This window comes from Mustelus asterias, unplaced genomic scaffold, assembly GCF_964213995.1.
Source record: "Mustelus asterias unplaced genomic scaffold, sMusAst1.hap1.1 HAP1_SCAFFOLD_114, whole genome shotgun sequence".
NCBI classification, from domain to species: domain Eukaryota; kingdom Metazoa; phylum Chordata; class Chondrichthyes; order Carcharhiniformes; family Triakidae; genus Mustelus; species Mustelus asterias.
Genome location: NW_027590155.1, coordinates 771,805 through 794,744, shown reverse-complemented (window position 1 = coordinate 794,744; position 22,940 = coordinate 771,805). Strand labels below are relative to the sequence as shown.

Below are 22,940 nucleotides of genomic sequence, written 5' to 3'. Positions count from 1 at the left end.
CGTGCCGCCCATGAGAATGAGAAAAGAAATGGAAAGGGGGAAACACTGATTTCCTCCCAGACGTTGCAGAAGCGGAAGGTTTAATCTGAAGCTCATTGGCCAATTTCCGCATTGTGGCGTCACAATAGAGCCCTGCCTGAATCAGCCAATAGGAATCTCGCTGCTCTCCGGTGACGTCACTGCGGTTCCAATGCGCAGGCCCGGCCGTCCCCACTCATTTTTCCCCTCCCCCTCCTCCAGCCAAGGTTTCCAGGTAACCGGCTGACGGCTCCGGCCAGAGCGAGAAGCCGCTCGGTGATCTCCTCCCGCCGGCCCGGACTGCGCATGTTCAAGGGAGAGGGCAGCTGCACATGTGCGGGGGAGAACCCACCCTCTGACAGACATACTGAGATTTTGACCAATTGGAAGAGTTGGAGGACCGCAAGGTCCTCCAGCCAATCAGAGCTCCCCATTGTCTGAATGCGGAAGTTGGTTGGCCAATGAGCTTCAGACCAAACCTCCTCCTCTCGGCAACATCTGTGAGGAAACCCAAAGGTGTTCTGTCAGTATATTAAGAGCAGGAGGTATCGCTTCTCGGCCTTTTTGCTAAGATCCAGTGTAGTATTGACATGCTGTGCTTGGTTGAAGTCATTTGGTTACATTTTAGCTTCAATTGAAGCAGTTTTTAAAAGCGGCATCTCGGAATGCACAATGAATAGTCAGATCCTCGGAGGTACAGAGGATCAGCGGGACCTTGGTGCGTATGTTCATATATCTCTGAAGACAGCTGACGACACCAAGGTAGGTGGTGTTGTGGATAGTTTGGAGGGATGTCAGAAGTTGCAGCGAGACATAGATAGAATGCAAGACTGGGCGGAGAAGTGGCAGATGGACTTCAACCCGGATAAGTGTGTGGTGATCCATTTTGGCAGATCCAATGGGATGAAGCAGCAGTATAATATGAAGGGTACCATTCTTAGCAGTGTAGAGGATCAGAAGGACCTTGGGGTCCGGGTCCATAGGACTCTTAAATCGGCCTCGCAGGTGGAGGATGCGGTCAAGAAGGCGTACGGCGTACTGGCCTTCATTAATCGAGGGATTGAGTTTAGGAGTCGGGAGATAATGCTGCAGCTTTATAGGACCCTGGTTAGACCCCACTTGGAGTACTGCGCGCAGTTCTGGTCACCTCATTACAGGAAAGATGTTGAAGCCATTGAAAGGGTGCAGAGGAGATTTACAAGGATGTTGCCTGGATTGGGGGGCATGCCTTATGAGGATAGGTTGAGGGAGCTTGGTCTCTTCTCCCTGGAGAGACGAAGGATGAGAGGTGACCTGATAGAGGTTTACAAGATGTTGAGAGGTCTGGATAGGGTAGACTCTCAGAGGCTATTTCCAAGGGCTGAAATGGTTGCTACGAGAGGACACAGGTTTAAGGTGCTGGGGGGTAGGTACAGAGGAGATGTCAGGGGTAAGTTTTTCACTCAGAGGGTGGTGGGTGAGTGGAATCGGCTGACGTCGGTGGTGGTGGAGGCAAACTCGTTGGGGTCTTTTAAGAGACTTCTGGATGAGTACATGGGATTTAATGGGATTGAGGGCTATAGATAGGCCTAGAGGTGGGGATGTGATCGGCGCAACTTGTGGGCCGAAGGGCCTGTTTGTGCTGTGGCTTTCTATGTTCTATGTTCTATGACAGCGACATAAGGTGGTTCAGAAGGCACATGGGATACTTGCCTTCATTAACCGAGGCATTGAATATAAGAGCAGGGAGCTTATAATGGAGCTATACAAAACGCTGGTTGGCCACACTATGGTGGAGTACTGTGTGCAGTTCTGGTTGCCACACTATAGGAGGGATGTAATTGCACTGTAGATGGCGCAGAGGAAATTCCCCAGGGTGTTGCCTGGGCTGGAGTGTTTCAGCTATCAAGAGAAACTGGATAGGCTGGCGTTGTTTTTCTTGGAGCAGAGAAGGGTGAGAGGGACCTTATTGAGGTGTATAAAATTCTGAGGGGCACAGATGGAGGGGGACAGGAAGGAACTTTTCTCTTTAGTAGAGGGGGCAATAACCAAAGGCATGGATTTAAGTTCAGGGGCAGTAGGTTTAGAGGAGATGTGAGGAAAAACCTTTTCACTCAGACGGTGGTGGGAATCTGGAACTCACTGCCTGAAACATTTGAGAAGTATTTAGATGAGCTCTTGAAATGCCATAGCATACAAGGTTACGCACCAAGAGTGGAAAATGGGATTAGAATAGAAAGGTGTTTGATGGTCGGCGCAAACACGATAGGCCGAAGGGCCTCTTTCCATGCTGTCAAACTCTATGACCACCCTCACAGGCAGCAAGTTCAAGACCATCATCAATCACAACCCCCTGTATCTTCACTAACTGAAACAATCCATTTAAAACATTCTGAGTCGAGGAATATAGTCATATTTCTGTTCGGCCGGAAGCCTGCATGGAGATTTTCAGCTCTCTGTGTCCAGGACAGGAAGCAGTGGGCATGGATCTATCAATCAGCCTCAATCAGCACCTTCAGGAGAATTGGGAGGGCGAATATTAGATACAGCAGAGTGAGAATGGAGGGAGAGTGTGTGGGATGGAGATTCACAGCTTTTGGGGAATGAGAGAAGAAAGAATGTTCCATAGAAACTAGAATTGTCTGTTCTGAATTTCTATGCTGTACTGACACTGATTAATTTTTCAAACTCGTTTTACAGGATATCAGAAGGTGAGGATTTACAGACAAAAACTCAAAACAAACATCACGTCAGCATTCAATTTATCAGGACCTGAATATCACTGACCTTTGATTCTAGAAGGTGAAATGTTTCACTGTTCTTTCTGCTTCAGAAGATTCTCAACATCAGTGTGACTGGAAAAGCACCGAGACACACACACACCCGAGTGAGAGTGTTCCAGTGCACTGAGTGTGGAAAGAGCTTTAACCAGTTACACAGCCTGAAAATACATCGCAGCATTCACAGCGGGAGAGACTGTACCCGTGTTCTGTGTGAGATTTAACTGATTGTTTCACCTGGAGAGTCACAAGGACACCCGCATCAGGGGAAAACCGTGGAAATGTGGGGACTGTGGAAAGGGATTCAATGTCCCATCAGAGCTGGAAATTCATCGACGCAGTCACACTGGAGAGAGACCGTTCAGCTGCTCTGATTGTGGGAAGGGATTCACTCAGTCATCCAGCCTGCAGAGACACCAGCGAGTTCACACCGGGGAGAGACCGTTCACCTGCTCTCAGTGTGGGAAGCGATTCACTCGCATTTCCCACCTGCTGAGTCACAAAGTCACTCACACCAATGAGAGACCCTTTAAATGTACTGACTGTGGGAGTGGATTTAAAAGTTCTCGAGAACTGATGTCCCACCAACGCACTCACACTGTGGAGAGACCGTTCAGCTGCCCTGACTGCACAAAGAAGTTTAGAACGTCATTTCACCTGCGGGAACACCAGCGAGTTCATACTGGGGAGAGGCCATTCACCTGCTCTGTGTGTGGGAACGGGTTCACTCAGCTATCCATCCTGTTGAGACACAATCTCATTCACACCAATGAGAGACCCTTTAAATGTTCTGACTGTGGGAGCAGATTCAAAAGCTCACGGGATCTGGTGTCCCACCAGCGCATTCACACTGAGGAGAGACCGTTCAGCTGCTCTCATTGCACAAAGAGATTTAAATGGTCATCTGCACTGCGGATACACCAGCGAGTTCACACTGGGGAGAGGCCGTTCGCCTGCTCTGTGTGTGGGAAGGAATTCACTCGGTCATCCAACCTGCAGAGACACCATCGGATTCACCAATGATTATCGAGTTGGTTTCTGCTGTTATTGCTGCTGTTAATCACATCCAGGACTGAACCATGTTCATTCTGACAGTTGGTGAAGTGGAAGGTTGAAGGGTTTTCTTTCTGCTGGACTGGCTGGTTTCACCCCTCTGCTTCCAATGAGCTGATGCTCTTTGAGCCTGGGAGAGCACATTTCCAATGAAATAAGAACAAAGAAAATTACAGCACAAGAACAGGCCCTCCGAGCCTGCATTGATCATGCTGCCTGACTTAACTAAAACCCCCTACCCTTCCGGGGACCATATTCCCCTATTCCCATCCTATACATGTATTTGTCCAGATGCCCCTTAAAAGTCACTACCGTATCCTCTTCCACTACCACCCCCGGCAGCGAGTTCCAGGCACCCACCACCTTCTGTAAAAAATCTGCCTCGTACATCTCCTTTAAACCTTGCCCCTTGCACCTTAAAGCTGTGACTCTTCCACCCTGGGAAAAAGCGTTTCACTATCCATTCTGTCCATGCCCCTCATAATATTGTAGACTTCTATCAGGTCGCTCCTCAACCTCTGTTGTTCCAGTGAGAACAAACCAAGTTTCTCCAACCTCTCCTCATAGCTAAACAAACAAATAAACAAAATGATCCACAAAAACTGATGAAAGACATTTACTTTATCCTGGATAGTAAATAGTGTTTTTCCTCCACTGCAGGTAGATCTAAAATAAATACAGAAAGAACTGGAAAAACACAGGTCTGGCAGCATTTGTGGAGAGGGAAACTGAGTTAATGTTTCACATCCAATGTAACTCTACTTCAGAACTAGAGGGAGAAATGTGATGGGTTTGATACCGGTGAGAAAGAGGGGAGGGTCAGGTCGAACAAAAGGGAAAGTCAGGGATTGGTTAGAGGGTGACGAGATTAAATGTCAAAAATGTCCTGGAACTAAAGGCAAAGGGAGAGGTAATGGTTGTAGTGAAGAAAGAAAGCAGTTTTGTCACTAGATTAATTGTATCCTCAATTACTTGCCCCATTTTCTGTCATTATCAGGAATACAATAGAATAATTTCACACCATCCCTTTATCTGATTCTATACAATCCCTGTACAAATGTTGAGGCTAATCAGAGCCGGAAGGTCTCTCTCGCCAGTACATTTATCTTCACTGCACATTCTTTACATACACAGCAATTAAGCTTTTACATTTGACTGCAAATAAAACTCAATCTTTCATTACAACTACTGACTTATTATTGATTCATTAACTTTAACTCAATTATGGCTCACTACTTATTCACCCATCTGTTACTGACTGGTAGCTAATTGTTACAGTAATCTTTAATTAATACATTTGATTAATACAAGATACAATGGTTCAAAAATATACTTTGTGAAAGACACAAAGCTTTCTTACTAATCTTGATCAGGTTGAACAATCAGCCTCATTCTTGAGCCAGACTTTAGCAGAATATAATGTCCTCTAACTTATCAAAATGATTGAAGAATTCCTTAATTGCTTGCTCAGCCGTGTCTCGAGGCTTTTAGCTTTATGATATAAAGTTCTCATCACATGTTAGAGTTTAACATGGCTTCCTTGACCTAGTTATATTTAACTGTTAATACAGATGAAAGTGATCATTTTCATTTCTGAGGCACCCCTACAGTTCCCCACATCACAACAGTGACCACACTTCAAAATAACTTGACCGTAAAACACTTTCCAAGATCTTGTGGTCATGCAAGAAGCTGCAGAAATGTAATTTCCTTTTTAGAAATAGTCTCCAACTTGGATACATCACACTCAGTCCGCTCATGGAGATCATTAATAAAGACTGAGTCTTAATTTTGAGTAACAACCATGTCTTTCACTCCGTTTACAAATCCCCTGTGAAAATCCAAACACAATATATCGTGAAATTATTTGGTTTAAAACAGAACGAGTTGTTATGATTTGGAATTGACTGCCTGAAAATGGTGCAGGAAGCAAATTAAACTGGATCTTTCAAAAGGGAATTGGACAGATTCGAAATGAAATATGGGATTAATGGAAGAGCTTGTTCAAAGGGATATCATGGGTACAATGGCTGGAATGGCTTCCTTCTCTGTTCTCAGATTCATTTGCATCTGATGAAAGTGGTAAATATCTGGAACCCACTTCCGGCAAGGGGGAGAAGCAGAGATGATGGAATCTTTCCAAAAGGAAATTGGATGGGCAATTGAGGGAAATAAACCGACAGGGGTATGGGGATCGACGGGGCAATGGTTTGATTCACAGGGAACGAGCATGGACTTAATGGGGCAGGTGGCCGCATTCATGACCCTAATTCCTGACTGATCTAAAGAGAGTACAACCTGATGTGTAACCATAAAGCAAATGAAGACAGCAGCAAAGGCTGATGGTTAGAAGAGCTAACTCTGTATCAGGCTGAGTACTGTGGGAGGATCAGGCTGAAGGAATTCTGCACTGAGGAATGGACACAGGAGATCATTGATTGGGGGCAGTCGCTCTGCCTCGAACAGACATTGAGTGAACATAGACCCTTGTGTGTTGTGCTCCTGAGAGAAATGCCACCCCCTGAGAGAGGCATGACTCCCTCAGCCTTTGTGACTAAAAGACAGTGATCCATATGACCATAAGATATCAGAGCAGAATTAGGCCATTTGGCCCATCGAGTCTGCTTTGCCATTCAATCATGGCTGACATGATTCTCATCCCCATTCTCCTGCCTTCTCCCCATAACCTTTGTTCCCCTTATTGATCAAGAACCTATCCATCTCTGTCTTAAAGACACTTAATGACCTGGCCTCCACAGCCCTCTGTGGCAATGAGTTTCACATTTGCCACCCTCCTCTCAAGAAATTCCACCTCATCTCAGTTTTAAAGGAGTGTCCCTTCACTCTGAGGTTGTGACCTCGAGTTCTAGTCTGTCCCACTAGTGGAAACATCCTCTCCACGTCCATTCTATCTCGGTCTCTCAGTATTCTGTAAGTTTCAATTAGATCCCCCCATATCCTTCTGAACTCCATCGACTAGAGACCCAGACTCCTCAACTGCTCCTCATATGACAAACCCTTCATTCCTGTGATCATTCCTGTGAACCTCCTCTGGACCCCCTCCAAGGTCAGCACATCCTTCCTTAGGATGGGGCCCAAAACTGCTCACAATATTCCAAATGGTGTCTGATCAGAGCCTGATACTGCCTCAGCAGTACATCATTGCTCTTGTTTTCTAGCCCTGTAGAAATGAATGCTCGCATTGAATTTGCCTTCGTAACTGCCAACTGAACCTGCATGTTAACCTTAAGAGAGTCCAGAACCAGGGCTCCCAAGTCCCTTTGTGCTTGAGATTTCCGAAGCCTTTCACCATTTGGAAAATAGTCTACGCCTTTATTCTTCCGACCAAAGTGCATAACCTCACACTTCCCCACATTATATTCCATCTAGCACTTCTTTGCCCATTTGCCTAGCCTGTCCAAGTCATTCTGCAGCCTCCCGACTTCCTCAACACTACCAGTCCCTCTACATATCTTTGTATCATCCGCAAATTTAGAAAGGGTCAAGACCTTCACGTTTTTAGGTGTCCAGATCACGAACAACCTGTCCTGGTCCCCCAATGCTGACACTATAGTTAAGAAAGCCCACAAATGCCTCTACTTTCTCAGAAGACTGAGGAAATTTGGCATGTCAGCTATGACTCTCACCAATTTTTACAGATGCACCACAGAAAGCATTCTTTCTGGTTGTATCATAGCTTGATATGGCTCCTGCTCTGCCCAAGGTCACAAGGAACCATAAAAGGTCGTAGTGTAGCCCAATCCATCATGCAAACTAAGCTGCCATCCATTGACTGTCTACATTTCCCGCTGCCTCGGCAAAGCAGCCAGCATAATTCAGGACCCCACGCACCCCGGATATTCTCTCTTCCACCTTCTTCCATTGGGAAAATGATGCAAAAGCCTGAGGTCACATACCAACTGACTCAAGAACAGCTTCTTCCCTGCTGCCATCAGACTTTTGAATGGACTTACCTTGCATTAAGTTGCTCTTTCTCTATACCCGAGCTATGACTGTAACACTACATTCTGCACTCTCTCATTTCTTTCTCTATGTACGGTATGCTTTGTGCGTATAGCGCACAAGAAACAGTACTTTTCACTGTATGCTAATACATGTGACAATAATAAATCAAATCGAAACAAAATCAAATCAAATTAAATTTAGCAATTATGCCCTCATTCCATCTTCCAGATCATTAATGTGTAACAGTGCATGTTCTGTGAATATGTGACTGAAAGCACATCTCAGCCAGTGAGACCCCGAGCAGAAAAAGGTAAAGGAGATTTGCCAGTGTTGACCTGCAGGAACAACCAAAGCACAAAGAAAGGTCCCCAAGTCTGGGACTCAGAAATATTGGAACAAAAGCCTATCGGCAGGGAGCCTGATCAATTTGCCTTTTTGGTTTGATTTGATTTACTATTGTCACATGTATTAACATACAGTAAAAAGTTTTGTTTCTTGTGCGCTAAACAGACAAAACATACCATTCATAGAAAAGGAAATGAGAGAGTGCAGAATGTAGTGTTACAGTCATAGCTTGGGTGTCGAGAAAGATCAACTTAATGCAAGGGAAGTCCATTCAAAAGACTGACAGCAGCAGGGAAAAATCTGTTCTGTTGGTCCGTGACCTCAGACTTTTGTATCTTTTTCCCAACGGAAGAAAGTGGAAGAGAGAATGTCCGTGGTGCGTGGGGTGCTTAATTATGCAGGCTGCTTTTCCGAGGCAGCGGGAAGTGCAGACAGAGTCAATGGATGGGAGGCTGGTTTGTGTGATGTATTGGGCTACATTCACGGCCTTTGGTAGTTCCTTGTGGTCCTGGGCAGAGCAGGAGCCACACCAAGCTGTGATATGGTGCATCTGTAAAAGTTGGTGAGAGTCGTAGCTGACATGCCAAATTTCCTTAGTCTTCTGACAAAGTAGACGAGTTCCTTGCACTGGGTAGTATTTGAGTCCAAGCTGTGAGTTTTGTGTTTTTTAATCAGTATTTTAGCAAGTGCTGAGTAAAAAGGCAGTTTAAATGGTTTTTGAATGTTCGAAGATAATCGGCTTCCAGAAAGTTAAGAAAGGAATAGTTCATTGGTGAACCCTTCAGCATGCAGGTCAGCGGGAGCACCCCCGCACATGCGCAGCTTCCCCTCTCCCTTGGACATGCGCAGTCCCGGGCCGGGGGGAGGGGGCGATCACCGAGCGGCTTCTCGCTCTGTCCGGAGCCGCCAGCCGGTTGCCCGGAAACCTTGGCTCGAGGAGGTGCAGGGGGAAGGGACCAATGGGTGGGGGCGGGGCTCCCGGGTCCGCGCGGCGGAGATCCCACCCCCTGACCTTGATGCTGAGGGGCTGACCAATGGGAAGACTTGGAGGACCGGAAGGACTCTGGTCCTCCAGCCAATCAGAACGCGGGCTTTGTGTGAATGAAGATTGAGCTTCAGACAGAATGAAACTTCCTCTGTGCAACATCTGTGAGTAAAACACTTTCTTTTCTCCCCCTTTCCATTTCTTTTCTCATTCTGGGGGAAATTGGGGACTTGCAGCAACTGAAGGGAAAGGAAATGAATCCAGGGAGGCTGCAGACTCTGGAAAGGTTGGCCCAGGTTTCTCTCTCTCTCTCAAACCAGAAAATGATCCATTTCTGCCCACTGTTTGCTGTCAGCCAATTTTCTATCCACGCCAATATGTTATCCCCACAGCATGAATTTTTATTTGCTGTAATAATCATTAATGTTTCACCTCATCAAATGTCTTCTGGAAATCTAAGTAGAGCACATCCACTGATTCCATTTATCCAATTCCCAATGGGGAATTTTAGAAAATTAAACAACACATCAACTATCTCACTCTGTTAAGACCCGAGAATGAAGCCCAGCAGGACCCGAGGACTCATCAGCCCACAGCTCCAACAGTTTGCTGAGGACCACTTCCCTGGTAATTGTGCTTTTTCAGAGTTCATCCCACACTTCTGCTTTCTGATTTCCAGCTGTTTCTGAGTTTTAACTGTATCCTCTATTGTGAAGACCGAGGCAAAATACTTGTTCAATTAATTTCCCAGCTCCTTATTTTTCATTTTTCATTGCTGGACTCACTTTCTATAAGACTCTTAAGAAATGAAGTAGGGCAAGTGAATGAAGTGACAGTCGGAGAGCACTTTGTGTCCAGTGACCAGAACACTATTAGTTTTAAAATAGTTCTGGCAAAGGTAGGAGTGATCCACAGGTTAAGGCCCTAAACTGGAGCAGGGCCAATGTTGTGGGCGTTAGGCAGGATCTAGCAGATGTTGATTATGTGAGTCTGTTTGAAGAGAAAGGAATGACTGGCTAATGGGAGGCTTTTAAAAGTGTGACATCAAGAGTCCAGGAGAAGTATATTCCTGCTCAGATGAAGGGAAAGAATGGTAAAGACACAGCCATGGAGCATTAAACTTGCCTCGCAGGGCCACTCATATCAGCGCAAAGGCAGCTGCTTTGTGAGACTGCTGGCAGCACAGACAACTCAGAGATAAGCGTGTCCTGAGAAGAGAGATTCATTGTGAAGGCTCAGGGACGGTTGATAAGATGTAAGAATTCTATTATTTTAATGAACATTCTTTCCTCTCTCGTTCCCCAAAAGCTGTGAATCTCCATCCCACACACTCTCCCTCCATTCTCACTCTGCTGTATCTAATATTCACCCTCCCAATTCTCCTGAAGGTGCTGATTGAGGCTGATTGACAGATCCATGCTCACTGCTTCCTGTCCAGCAGTCAAAAAGCCTAAGAATTCGGAGCTGCAGTTGGCCATTCAGCTCATCGAACTGCCTCAAACATTCATGGAGAATTGGCCGATCTACCTCAGCATCATTTCCCACACTATCCCCTAGATAGAGAGCGAATAGAGCCAACGTTTCGAGTCTGCAGAGAGGAAGGAATATTCATTAGAAACTTGAATTGTGTGTTCTAAATTTCTATGCTGCACTGACACTGATGACTTCTGTAAACTCCTTTTACAGGGTATCGAAAGAGGAATCACAGGCTGAAATCTCAAACGTCACATCTAGATCTGACAGAGTCATATTCCTTGGGACCTGAATATCATCGGCCTTTGAATCTTTGAGGAGAAATGATTGTCCGGTCTGGTGACTTGAAAAGATTTCAAACATCAGTGTGACTGGAAAAGTGCCAACACGCTGCCACACTGGAGTGAGAGTGTTCCAGTGCACTGAGCTTGAACCAGTTACACAGCCTGAATAAATATCACACCATTCACAGCGGGGGTGGGGGGACTGTTCTGTGTGTGGACGAGTCTTCAACTGAAGAGAGAGGAAAGGACACCTGCACCATGGAGAAACCATGGAAATGTGGGGACTGTGGGAAGAGGTACAGATACCCATCTCAGCTGGAAGTTCATCGGCGCAGCCACACTGGGGAGAGACCATTCACCTGCTCTCAGTGTGAGAAGGGATTCACTGATTTATCCACCCTGCGGACACACCAGCGAGTTCACACTGGGGAGAGACCGTTCACCTGCTCTCAGTGTGAGAAGGGGTTCAGTCAATGAGCTAACCTGCAGAAACACCAGCGAGTTCACACTGGGGAGAAACCATTCACCTGCTCTCAGTGTGGGAAGGGATTCACTCAGTTATCCAGCCTGCAGACGCACCAGCGACTTCACACTGGGGAGAGGCCATTCACCTGCTCTCAGTGTGAGAAGGGGTTCAGTCAGTTATCCAACCTGCGGACACACCAGCGAGTTGAGTTCACACAGGGGAGAGACCATTCACCTGCTCTCAGTGTGGGAAGGGGTTCAGAGCTTCATCCCACCTGCTGAGACACCAAAACGCTCACGAGTGATTCCAGATGTTGGATTCTGCTGTTATTATTTCTGCTCTCAATTACATCCAGGACTGCATTTTGTTCATTCTCACAGTTGGTCAATGGGGAGGGTCGGAGGGTTTCTTTCTGCTGGACTGGCCGGTCTCATGACTTTGCCTCCAGTGGGCTGATGCTCTTCGAGTCTTGTTGTGAATACCTGGTTTCAAATTTCACACGGATCACAGAGTGACAGGATGTTAGGAAGTTAAGAGATATTTAGTCAGCATTTCTGTTTGAAACCTCCCAAATGCCCATCCAATTTCCTTTGTAATTGTTTACTGTCTCCACTTCCTCCACCCTCGTAGGCAGCGAGTTCCAGGTCATTACCATTCACTCCATCAAAATATTCTTCCTCACATCCCCCCCTTCCTCTCTGACCCAAAACCATAAAACTGTGACCCCCTCATCCTTGTCCCGTCAGCTAATGGGAACAGCTTTTCTTTGTCCACCTTATCTAAACCTATCAGAATCTTGTCCACCTCTATCAAATCTCCCCTCAACCTCCTTTGCTCCAAGAGGAACAACCCCAGCCTGACATTGACAATAAAGAACAAACTAACAGAATATGTTAATACCTGAAATCAAATGGGAATGTCTAATTTCTGTTTTAAAGAAATCATGAATATATTGTCCCGTACAATAAAGGGATTTGAATAACTCAGCTTGGGTGCAGTTGAATGAAATGTATCAATCTTGCATCCACCCACAGTCTAGGGGAAGTGTGGAATGTGTAGCTGGAAATCCCTCCCTAACAGCACTGTGGGTGTACTTACACCTCAGGCATTGTAGCAGTTCAGGAAGGCAGTGTTGGCGCTGATTGGGGCCGAGGCAGCTACATACAGCCACATATTCTGTTATAACTGAAGGACTGCAGATTGAATGTGAGGCATTATGGGACTGGACTATCTTGACCACGTTCCTGTGACTGCTCAGTTTCTGCAATCATGAACCATTAAAGCTGCTTGGCAAAGCCCCGACAGAGGACCTGGTGAGAATATTTACTCAGAATGAGTTAGAATTAAACTTATTCCAGGACCAGCTGGTGTTCAGTGGCTGAGATTCCTGAATCTGTAAAAAGGGGGTCTGACCAATCAACAAACAGTGATAGGTAGTTAGTTAAGAAGCGTTCTCATGCATTGTTGAAATTATTTTATCATAAATTTGTGATAAGAGCTGTGAGGGACTTGGAACCCAATAGTTGTTGAATTGACGGTAAACTCCAAGTAGCACTGGACTGAAAAGGGGGTCTGACCAAGAAGTGAAGTGATCTCAGGCATTGTTGAAATTACATCATCATTGGCCAACTTCCCCTTTGTGACGTCACAGTGGAGTTCTGCCTGAATCAGCCAATAGGAATCACTCTGCTCCACGGTGACGAATCAGGGTTCCAGTGCGCAGGCCCGGGCGCGCGGACCCGGGAGCCCCGCCCCCACCCATTGTTCCCCTCCCCCTGCACCACATCGAGCCAAGGTTTCCAGGCAACCGGCTGACGGCTCCGGCCAGAGCGAGAAGCTGCTCGGTGATCTCCCCCTCCCCACGGCCGGGGACTGCGCATGTCCAAGGGAGAGGGAAGCTGTGAATTGCAGGGCAGGTCCCACCCCCTGACCTGAGGTGTTGACCAATGGGAAGAGTTGGAGGACCGGAAGGACTCTGGTCCTCCAGCTCATCAGAGTGCCGGCTTTGTGTGAATGAAGATTGAGCTTCAGACAGACTGAAACTTCCTCCTGTCTCCAGCATCTGTGAGTGGGAAAGATTGGATTGTCCAGCCAGTCCACCATATTGGCCGTTCGCTTTGCGTGTTGGCCAGTATAGTGTGCTCCAGGCAGGGGGCGGGCAGAGGTTAAGGAGTTCAAGGCGGGCTTAATGCGCGCCTTGCGGTGAGCTTTTGGAAATGTGGCCGCTGGGAGGAACGCCTTGGTCGGCGTGAAGTTTCTGTTTCAAGTGCTTGGGTTCGTGACTTGTGCAAGAACTTTTTGTTTCGGCTGGGGCTTGTTGAATGCTGCTCTCGCTGGGATTCCTGTGCCTTGAAAGGCGTGGCCCAGGTAGATGCAATCTCGGAAGACCCAAGCCAGGGAGGAGCCATTTGGGAAATATGGTTTCGGAAGTTTCAGCCGCGGAAGGTGTGACCCCAGACGGTGCAGCCCCAGTGGGTGTGATTTTGGAAGTTCTGGCCCGGAGTGGTGGACTTTGGAGGACTGTAGTTGAGCGTTGTCGACTTCGGACGGTGGAATGTTGATGGGCGAAGCTCTGGAAGGCGATGCCTCCGAAATGTTTCACAATTGTATGGTTGTTCATGGATTGTTTGTTATTGTAATATGTGGTTTTCCTGTTATGATAGTTGGTGGTTTGTTCCGGCCCCCGTCTATTTTCTTGCGTTATTTGTGGCCTGGGGGGCATCCCCCCCTGGATAAAGTCACCCCCGGGGGGTGTGACATCCATTTGGGGAAAGTTCTGGGTGGTGAAGCCCCGGACATAGTAACACCAGAGGGATTTTTATTCTCCGGGAGAAAAATTGGGAAGGCAGGCCCGAACTGAGTACCCTGGAGAGACTCTCCCACCGCCCCGGCTGAAATTCCGGAAGGGATTCCGGATTGAGTAGGCGGGGTGGTTTCCCCATTTCCCCCCTCCGGCTGAACATCCGTAAGGTGTAACCCCCGGATATGAGTACCACTGGAGGGTTGCATCCCCCGGCAGGTGGACAAACCCAGGGGACGGTGCCCTTATGCTTCAGTGTTTATTTTTTGTTGTGTACAGTTGTAGTGTTGTTATAATGTTTGTAGATTTGTGGATTATGATTTGTAAATGGAGGTGTATTTTGAGGGCAATGCCCTGGAAAACTGTAATTGACGATGAACCCTTCCGAAATGGAAGGTAGTAATTGATAAATGGATGGTGTTAGCCATCGGTAATGTATTTTTCATGGATTGTTCGTTATTGTAATATGTGGTTTTCCTGTTATGGTAGTTGGTGGTTTGTTCCGGCCCCCGTCTATTTTCTTGCGTTATTTGTGGCCTGGGGGGCATCCCCCCCTGGATAAAGTCACCCCCGGGGGGTGTGACATCCACTTGGGGAAAGTTCTGGGTGGTGAAGCCCCGGACATAGTAACACCAGAGGGATTTTTATTCTCCGGGAGAAAAATTGGGAAGGCAGGCCCGAACTGAGTACCCTGGAGAGACTCTCCCACCGCCCCGGCTGAAATTCCGGAAGGGATTCCGGATTGAGTAGGCGGGGTGGTTTCCCCCATTTCCCCCCTCCGGCTGAACATCCGTAAGGTGTAACCCCCGGATATGAGTACCACTGGAGGGTTGCATCCCCCGGCAGGTGGACAAACCCAGGGGACGGTGCCCTTATGCTTCAGTGTTTATTTTTTGTTGTGTACAGTTGAAGTGTTGTGTTAATGCTTGTAGATTTGTAGATTATGATTTGTAAATGGAGGTGTATTTTGAGGGCAATGCCCTGGAAAACTGTAATTGATGATGAACCCTTCCGAAATGGAAGGTAGTAACTGATAAATGGATGGCGTTAGCCATTGGTAATGTATTTTTTCACATTTGTTCTTTGTGTATTTGTAATTGTTTTGTATTAACGTATTTGTAATAAACAAAAAGAAACCAGCCAGTCCACCATATTGGCCGTTCGCTTTGCGTGTTGGCCAGTATGGTGTGCTCCAGGCAGGGGGCGGGCAGAGGATAAGGAGTTCAAGGCGGGCTTAATGCGCGCCTTGCGGTGAGCTGTTGGAAATGTGGCCGCTGGGAGGAACGCCTTGGTCGGCGTGTAGTTTCTGTTTCAAGTGCTTGGGTTCGTGACTTGTGCAAGAACTTTTTGTTTCGGCTGGGGCTTGTTGAATGCTGCTCTCGCTGGGATTCCTGTGCCTTGAAAGGCGTGGCCCAGGTAGACCAATCTCGGAAGACCCAAGCCAGGGAGGAGCCATTTGGGAACTATGGTTTCGGAAGGTTCAGCCGCGGAAGGTGTGACCCAAGACGGTGCAGCCCCAGTGGGTGTGATTTTGGAAGTTCTGGCCCGGAGTGGTGGACTTTGGAGGACTGTAGTTGAGCGTTCTCGAATTCGGACGGTGGAATGTTGATGGGCGAAGCTCTGGAAGGCGATGCCTCCGAAATGTTTCACAATTGTATGGTTGTTCATGGATTGTTTGTTATTGTAATATGTGGTTTTCCTGTTATGATAGTTGGTGGTTTGTTCCGGCCCCCGTCTATTTTCTTGCGTTATTTGTGGCCTGGGGGGCATCCCCCCCTGGATAAAGTCACCCCCGGGGGGTGTGACATCCATTTGGGGAAAGTTCTGGGTGGTGAAGCCCCGGACATAGTAACACCAGAGGGATTTTTATTCTCCGGGAGAAAAATTGGGAAGGCAGGCCCGAACTGAGTACCCTGGAGAGACTCTCCCACCGCCCCGGCTGAAATTCCGGAAGGGATTCCGGATTGAGTAGGCGGGGTGGTTTCCCCATTTCCCCCCTCCGGCTGAACATCCGTAAGGTGTAACCCCCGGATATGAGTACCACTGGAGGGTTGCATCCCCCGGCAGGTGGACAAACCCAGGGGACGGTGCCCTTATGCTTCAGTGTTTATTTTTTGTTGTGTACAGTTGTAGTGTTGTTATAATGTTTGTAGATTTGTGGATTATGATTTGTAAATGGAGGTGTATTTTGAGGGCAATGCCCTGGAAAACTGTAATTGACGATGAACCCTTCCGAAATGGAAGGTAGTAATTGATAAATGGATGGTGTTAGCCATCGGTAATGTATTTTTCATGGATTGTTCGTTATTGTAATATGTGGTTTTCCTGTTATGGTAGTTGGTGGTTTGTTCCGGCCCCCGTCTATTTTCTTGCGTTATTTGTGGCCTGGGGGGCATCCCCCCCTGGATAAAGTCACCCCCGGGGGGTGTGACATCCACTTGGGGAAAGTTCTGGGTGGTGAAGCCCCGGACATAGTAACACCAGAGGGATTTTTATTCTCCGGGAGAAAAATTGGGAAGGCAGGCCCGAACTGAGTACCCTGGAGAGACTCTCCCACCGCCCCGGCTGAAATTCCGGAAGGGATTCCGGATTGAGTAGGCGGGGTGGTTTCCCCCATTTCCCCCCTCCGGCTGAACATCCGTAAGGTGTAACCCCCGGATATGAGTACCACTGGAGGGTTGCATCCCCCGGCAGGTGGACAAACCCAGGGGACGGTGCCCTTATGCTTCAGTGTTTATTTTTTGTTGTGTACAGTTGAAGTGTTGTGTTAATGCTTGTAGATTTGTAGATTATGATTTGTAAATGGAGGTGTATTTTGAGGGCAATGCCCTGGAAAACTGTAATTGATGATGAACCCTTCCGAAATGGAAGGTAGTAACTGATAAATGGATGGCGTTAGCCATTGGTAATGTATTTTTTCACATTTGTTCTTTGTGTATTTGTAATTGTTTTGTATTAACGTATTTGTAATAAACAAAAAGAAACCAGCCAGTCCACCATATTGGCCGTTCGCTTTGCGTGTTGGCCAGTATGGTGTGCTCCAGGCAGGGGGCGGGCAGAGGATAAGGAGTTCAAGGCGGGCTTAATGCGCGCCTTGCGGTGAGCTGTTGGAAATGTGGCCGCTGGGAGGAACGCCTTGGTCGGCGTGTAGTTTCTGTTTCAAGTGCTTGGCTTCGTGACTTGTGCAAGAACTTTTTGTTTCGGCTGGGGCTTGTTGAATGCTGCTCTCGCTGGGATTCCTGTGCCTTGAAAGGCGTGGCCCAGGTAGACCAATCTCGGAAGACCCAAGCCAGGGAGGAGCCATTTGGGAACTATGGTTTCGGAAGGTTCAGCCGCGGAAGGTGTGACCCAAGACGGTGCAGCCCCAGTGGGTGTGATTTTGGAAGTTCTGGCCCGGAGTGGTGGACTTTGGAGGACTGTAGTTGAGCGTTCTCGAATTCGGACGGTGGAATGTTGATGGGCGAAGCTCTGGAAGGCGATGCCTCCGAAATGTTTCACAATTGTATGGTTGTTCATGGATTGTTTGTTATTGTAATATGTGGTTTTCCTGTTATGATAGTTGGTGGTTTGTTCTGGCCCCCGTCTATTTTCTTGCGTTATTTGTGGCCTGGGAGGCATCCCCCCCTGGATAAAGTCACCCCCGGGGGGTGTGACATCCACTTGGGGAAAGTTCTGGGTGGTGAAGCCCCGGACATAGTAACACCAGAGGGATTTTTATTCTCCGGGAGAAAGATTGGGAAGGCAGGCCCGAACTGAGTACCCTGGAGAGACTCTCCCACCGCCCCGGCTGAAATTCCGGAAGGGATTCCGGATTGAGTAGGCGGGGTGGTTTCCCCATTTCCCCCCTCCGGCTGAACATCCGTAAGGTGTAACCCCCGGATATGAGTACCACTGGAGGGTTGCATCCCCCGGCAGGTGGACAAACCCAGGGGACGGTGCCCTTATGCTTCAGTGTTTATTTTTTTGTTGTGTACAGTTGTTGTGTTAATGTTTGTAGATTTGTAGATTATGATTTGTAAATGGAGGTGTATTTTGAGGGCAATGCCCTGGAAAACTGTAATTGACGATGAACCCTTCCGAAATGGAAGGTAGTAACTGATAAATGGATGGCGTTAGCCATTGGTAATGTATCTTTTCACATTTGTTCTTTGTGTATTTGTAATTGTTTTGTATTAACGTATTTGTAATAAACAAAAAGAAACCAACATCTGTGAGTGGGAAAGATTGGATTGTCCAGCCAGTCCACCATATTGGCCGTTCGCTTTGCGTGTTGGCCAGTATGGTGTGCTCCAGGCAAGGGGCGGGCAGAGGATAAGGAGTTCAAGGCGGGCTTAATGCGCGCCTTGCGGTGAGCTTTTGGAAATGTGGCCGCTGGGAGGAACGCCTTGGTCGGCGTGAAGTTTCTGTTTCAAGTGCTTGGGTTCGTGACTTGTGCAAGAACTTTTTGTTTCGGCTGGGGCTTGTTGAATGCTGCTCTCGCTGGGATTCCTGTGCCTTGAAAGGCGTGGCCCAGGTAGATGCAATCTCGGAAGACCCAAGCCAGGGAGGAGCCATTTGGGAACTATGGTTTCGGAAGGTTCAGCCGCGGAAGGTGTGACCCCAGACGGTGCAGCCCCAGTGGGTGTGATTTTGGAAGATCTGGCCCGGAGTGGTGGACTTTGGAGGACTGTAGTTGAGCGTTGTCGACTTCGGACGGTGGAATGTTGATGGACGAAGCTCTGGAAGGCGATGCCTCCGAAACGTTTCACAATTGTATGGTTGTTCATGGATTGTTTGTTATTGTAATATGTGGTTTTCCTGTTATGATAGTTGGTGGTTTGTTCCGGCCCCCGTCTATTTTCTTGCGTTATTTGTGGCCTGGGGGGCATCCCCCCCTGGATAAAGTCACCCCCGGGGGGTGTGACATCCACTTGGGGAAAGTTCTGGGTGGTGAAGCCCCGGACATAGTAACACCAGAGGGATTTTTATTCTCCGGGAGAAAAATTGGGAAGGCAGGCCCGAACTGAGTACCCTGGAGAGACTCTCCCACCGCCCCGGCTGAAATTCCGGAAGGGATTCCGGATTGAGTAGGCGGGGTGGTTTCCCCCATTTCCCCCCTCCGGCTGAACATCCGTAAGGTGTAACCCCCGGATATGAGTACCACTGGAGGATTGCATCCCCCGGCAGGTGGACAAACCCAGGGGACGGTGCCCTTATGCTTCAGTGTTTATTTTTTGTTGTGTACAGTTGTAGTGTTGTGTTAATGTTTGTAGATTTGTAGATTATGATTTGTAAATGGAGGTGTATTTTGAGGGCAATGCCCTGGAAAACTGTAATTGACGATGAACCCTTCCGAAATGGAAGGTAGTAACTGATAAATGGATGGCGTTAGCCATTGGTAATGTATTTTTTCACATTTGTTCTTTGTGTATTTGTAATTGTTTTGTATTAACGTATTTGTAATAAACAAAAAGAAACCAACATCTGTGAGTAAAACACTTTCTCTTCAACCCCCTTTCCATTTCTTTTCTCATTCTGGGGGAAATTGGGGACTTGCAGCAACTGAAGAGAAAGGAAGTGAATCCAGGGAGGCTGCAGACTCTGGAAAGGTTGGCCCAGGTCTCTCTCTCTCTTAAACCAGAAAATGATCCATTTCTGCCCACTGTTTGCTGTTAGCCAATCTTCTATCCACGCCAATATGTCATCCCCGCAGCATGAATTTTTATTTGCTGCAATAACCTTTGACGTGGCAACTCATCAAATGTCTTCTGGAAATCTAAGTACAGCGCATCCACCGGTTTCCCTTTATCCAATTCCCGATGGGGAATTTTAGAAAATTGAACAACACATCAACTATCTCACTCTGTTGAGACCCGAGAATGAAGCCCAGCAGGACCCGAGGACCCATCAGCCCACAGCTCCAACAGTTTGCTGAGGACCACTTCCCTGGGAATTGTGCTTTTTCAGAGTTCATCCCACACTTCTGTTTTCTGATTTCCAGCTGTTTCTGAGTTTTAACTGTATCCTCTATTGTGAACACCGAGGCAAAATACTTGTTCAATTCATCTCCCAGCTCCTGCTCCCTATTTTTCATTATCAATTCCTGGACTCACTTTCTATTAGACAGTTAAGAAATGAGGTGGAGCAAGTGACTGAAGTGTCAGTCAGGGAGCACTATTGGGAGCACCAATAGTTTCAAAATAGTTCTGGAAAAAGATAGGACAGGTCCACAGGTCAAGGCCCTAAACTGGAGCAGGGCCACTTTTGTGGGCATTAGGCAGGATCGAGCAGATGTCGATTAGGTGAGTTTGTTTGAAGGGAAAGGAATGACTGGCAAATGGGAGGTTTTAAAAGTGTGATATCAAGAATCCAGGGGCAGTATATTCCTGTTAAGATGAAGGGAAAGAATGGTAAATTTAAGGATCTCTGGCAGACAAGGGACATTGAGGCTCTGGTCAGGTAAAAGAAGGAAGCAGACATTGGGTTTAGGCAATCGGGGACAAGTGAATCACTCTGACTATAAAAAGTGTAAGAAAATACTGAAGAGAGAAATCAGGAGGACAGAAAGAGGGTATGATATGGATCTGGCAGGTAAGATTAAAGAAAATTCCAAGAGGTTCTAAAGCTATATTAAGAGTAAAAGGGTGGACAGAGAGAGAATAGATCCCCTTAAAAATCAGTATGGCCATCTGTGTGTGGAGCCACAGGAGATGGGTGAGATTTTTAATGAATACTTCTCCTCTGTGTTTACTGCGGAGAGCACCATGGGTGCTAAAGAAATAAGGGAAACAAGTGATGATGTCTTGGGCACACGCATGTTACTTGGGAGGAGGTATCTGCAGCCTTATAAAAGCAAATTACTGAGGATGCTGAAATCTGAAACCAAGAGAGAAAATGCTGGAAAATCTCAGCAGGTCTGGCAGCATCTGTAAGGAGAGAAAAGAGCTGATGTTTCTTGTCTAGATGACCCTTTGTCAAAGCTCTGAAACATCAGTTCTTTTCTCTCCATACAGATGCTGCCAGACCTGCTGAGAATGGGGAGAGAGTGTGTGGGATGGAGATTGACAGCTTTTGGGGAATGAGAGAGGAAAGAATGTTCCATAGAAATTGTCTGTTCTGAATTCCTATCCTGTACTGACACTGATGACTTTTGTAAACTCATTTTCCAGGATATTGAAAGAGGAATCACAGGCTGAAATCTCAAACGTCACATCGAGACGTGACAGAGTCATATTCCTTGGGACCTCAATATCATCGAACTTTCAATCCAGAAGGAGAAATGATTGTCCAGTCTGTCGATTTGAAAAGATTTGAAATGTCAGTGTGACTGAAAAAGCATCAACACACTGCCACACTTGAGTGAGAGTGTTCCAATGCACTGACTAAAGAGCTTTAACCAGTTACACAGTCTGAATAAATATCACACCATTCACAGCGGGTAGAGACTGTAATCTTGTTCTGTGTGTGGACGAAGTTTCAACTAATTGTCCACTCAAGAGAGAGGCAAGGACACCTGCATCATGGAGAAACCATGGAAATGTGCGGATTGTGGGAAGGGATACAGAGCCCCATCTAAGCTGGAAGTTCATCGGCGCAACCACACTGGGGAGAGACCATTCACCTGCTTTCAGTGTGGGAAGGGATTCACTCGGTTATCCCTCCTGCAGAGACACCAGCGAGTTCACACTGGAGAGAGGCCATTTACCTGCTCTCAATGTGGGAAGGGATTCAGTCAGTTATCCGACCTCCAGAGACACCAGCGAGTTCACACTGGGGAGAGACCGTTCACCTGCTCTCAGTGTGGGAAGGGATTCACTCAGTTATCCAGCCTGCAGACACACGAACGCGTTCACACTGGGGAGAGACCGTTCACCTGCTCTCAGTGTGGGAAGGGATTCACTCAGTTATCCACCCTGCAGACACACGAACAAGTTCACACTGGGGAGAAACCATTCACCTGCTCTCAGTGTGGGAAGGGATTCACTCGGTCATCCCTCCTGCAGAGACACCAGCGAGTTCACACTGGGGAGAGGCCATTCAACTGTTCTCAGTGTGGGAAGGGATTCACGAACTCATCCACCCTGCGGACACACGAACGAGTACAGATTGGGGAGAGACCGTTCACCTGCTCTCAGTGTGGGCAAGAATTCACTCTGTCAGCCGACCTGCAGAGACACCAGCTACGTCACTCAGGGGAGAGGCCGTTCACCTGCTCTCAGTGTGGGAAGGGATTCATTCTGTTATCCAGCCTGCGGAGACACCAGCGAGTTCACACTGGGGAGAAACCATTCATCTGCTCTGAGTGTGGGAAGGGATTCACTAACTCATCTGACCTGCAGACACACCAGCGAGTTCACACAGGGGAGAGGCCGTTCACCTGCTCTCAGTGTGGGGAGGGATTCACTCAGTCATCCAACTTGCAGAGACACCAGCGCATTCACACTGGGGAGAGACCATTCACCTGCTCTCAGTGTGGGAAGGGATTCAGAGTTTCATCCCACCTGCTGAGACACCAAGAAGTTCACGAGTGATTCCAGGGGTTGGATTCTGCTGTTATTGTTTCTGCTCTCAATTACATCCAGGACTGCATTTTGTTCATTCTCACAGTTGGTCAATGGGGAGGGTCGGGGGGTTTCTTTCTGCTGGACTGGCCGGTTTCATGACTTTGCCTCCAGTGGGCTAATGCTCTTTGAGTCTTGTTGCAAATACCTGGTTTCAGATTTCACAAGGATCACAGAGTGACAGGATGTTAGGAAGTTATAGAGGTTTAGAACATGGAAACAGGCCCTTCGGCCCAACTTGTCCATGCCGC

At 47.5% G+C, this 22,940-nt stretch overlaps 1 protein-coding gene across 1 annotated transcript; it reads left to right on the top strand.

Moving 5' to 3' along the window:
- The first annotated feature begins 690 nt into the window (after window positions 1–690).
- LOC144484537 (uncharacterized) lies at window positions 691–22,689 on the top strand. Its single transcript, XM_078203052.1, has 4 exons — window positions 691–780; window positions 3,078–3,572; window positions 11,379–11,507; window positions 22,327–22,689. Exons 1-4 carry the CDS (start codon window positions 691–693, stop codon window positions 22,657–22,659), a joined length of 1,047 nt encoding a protein of 348 aa, XP_078059178.1. The 3' UTR covers window positions 22,660–22,689.
- The last annotated feature ends 251 nt before the right edge of the window (window positions 22,690–22,940 follow it).

Excerpts from the sequence above, each read along its gene's own strand:
- LOC144484537 (XM_078203052.1), top strand. The coding sequence starts at position 691 with ATGAATAGTCAGATCCTCGGAGGTACAGAGGATCAGCGGGACCTTGGT. Across the intron at positions 781-3,077 it reads AGACAGCTGACGACACCAAG|GGATTCAATGTCCCATCAGA; the intron begins GTAGGTGGTGTT and ends GACTGTGGAAAG. Across the intron at positions 3,573-11,378 it reads GACCCTTTAAATGTTCTGAC|CAGCGAGTTCACACTGGGGA; the intron begins TGTGGGAGCAGA and ends CTGCAGAAACAC.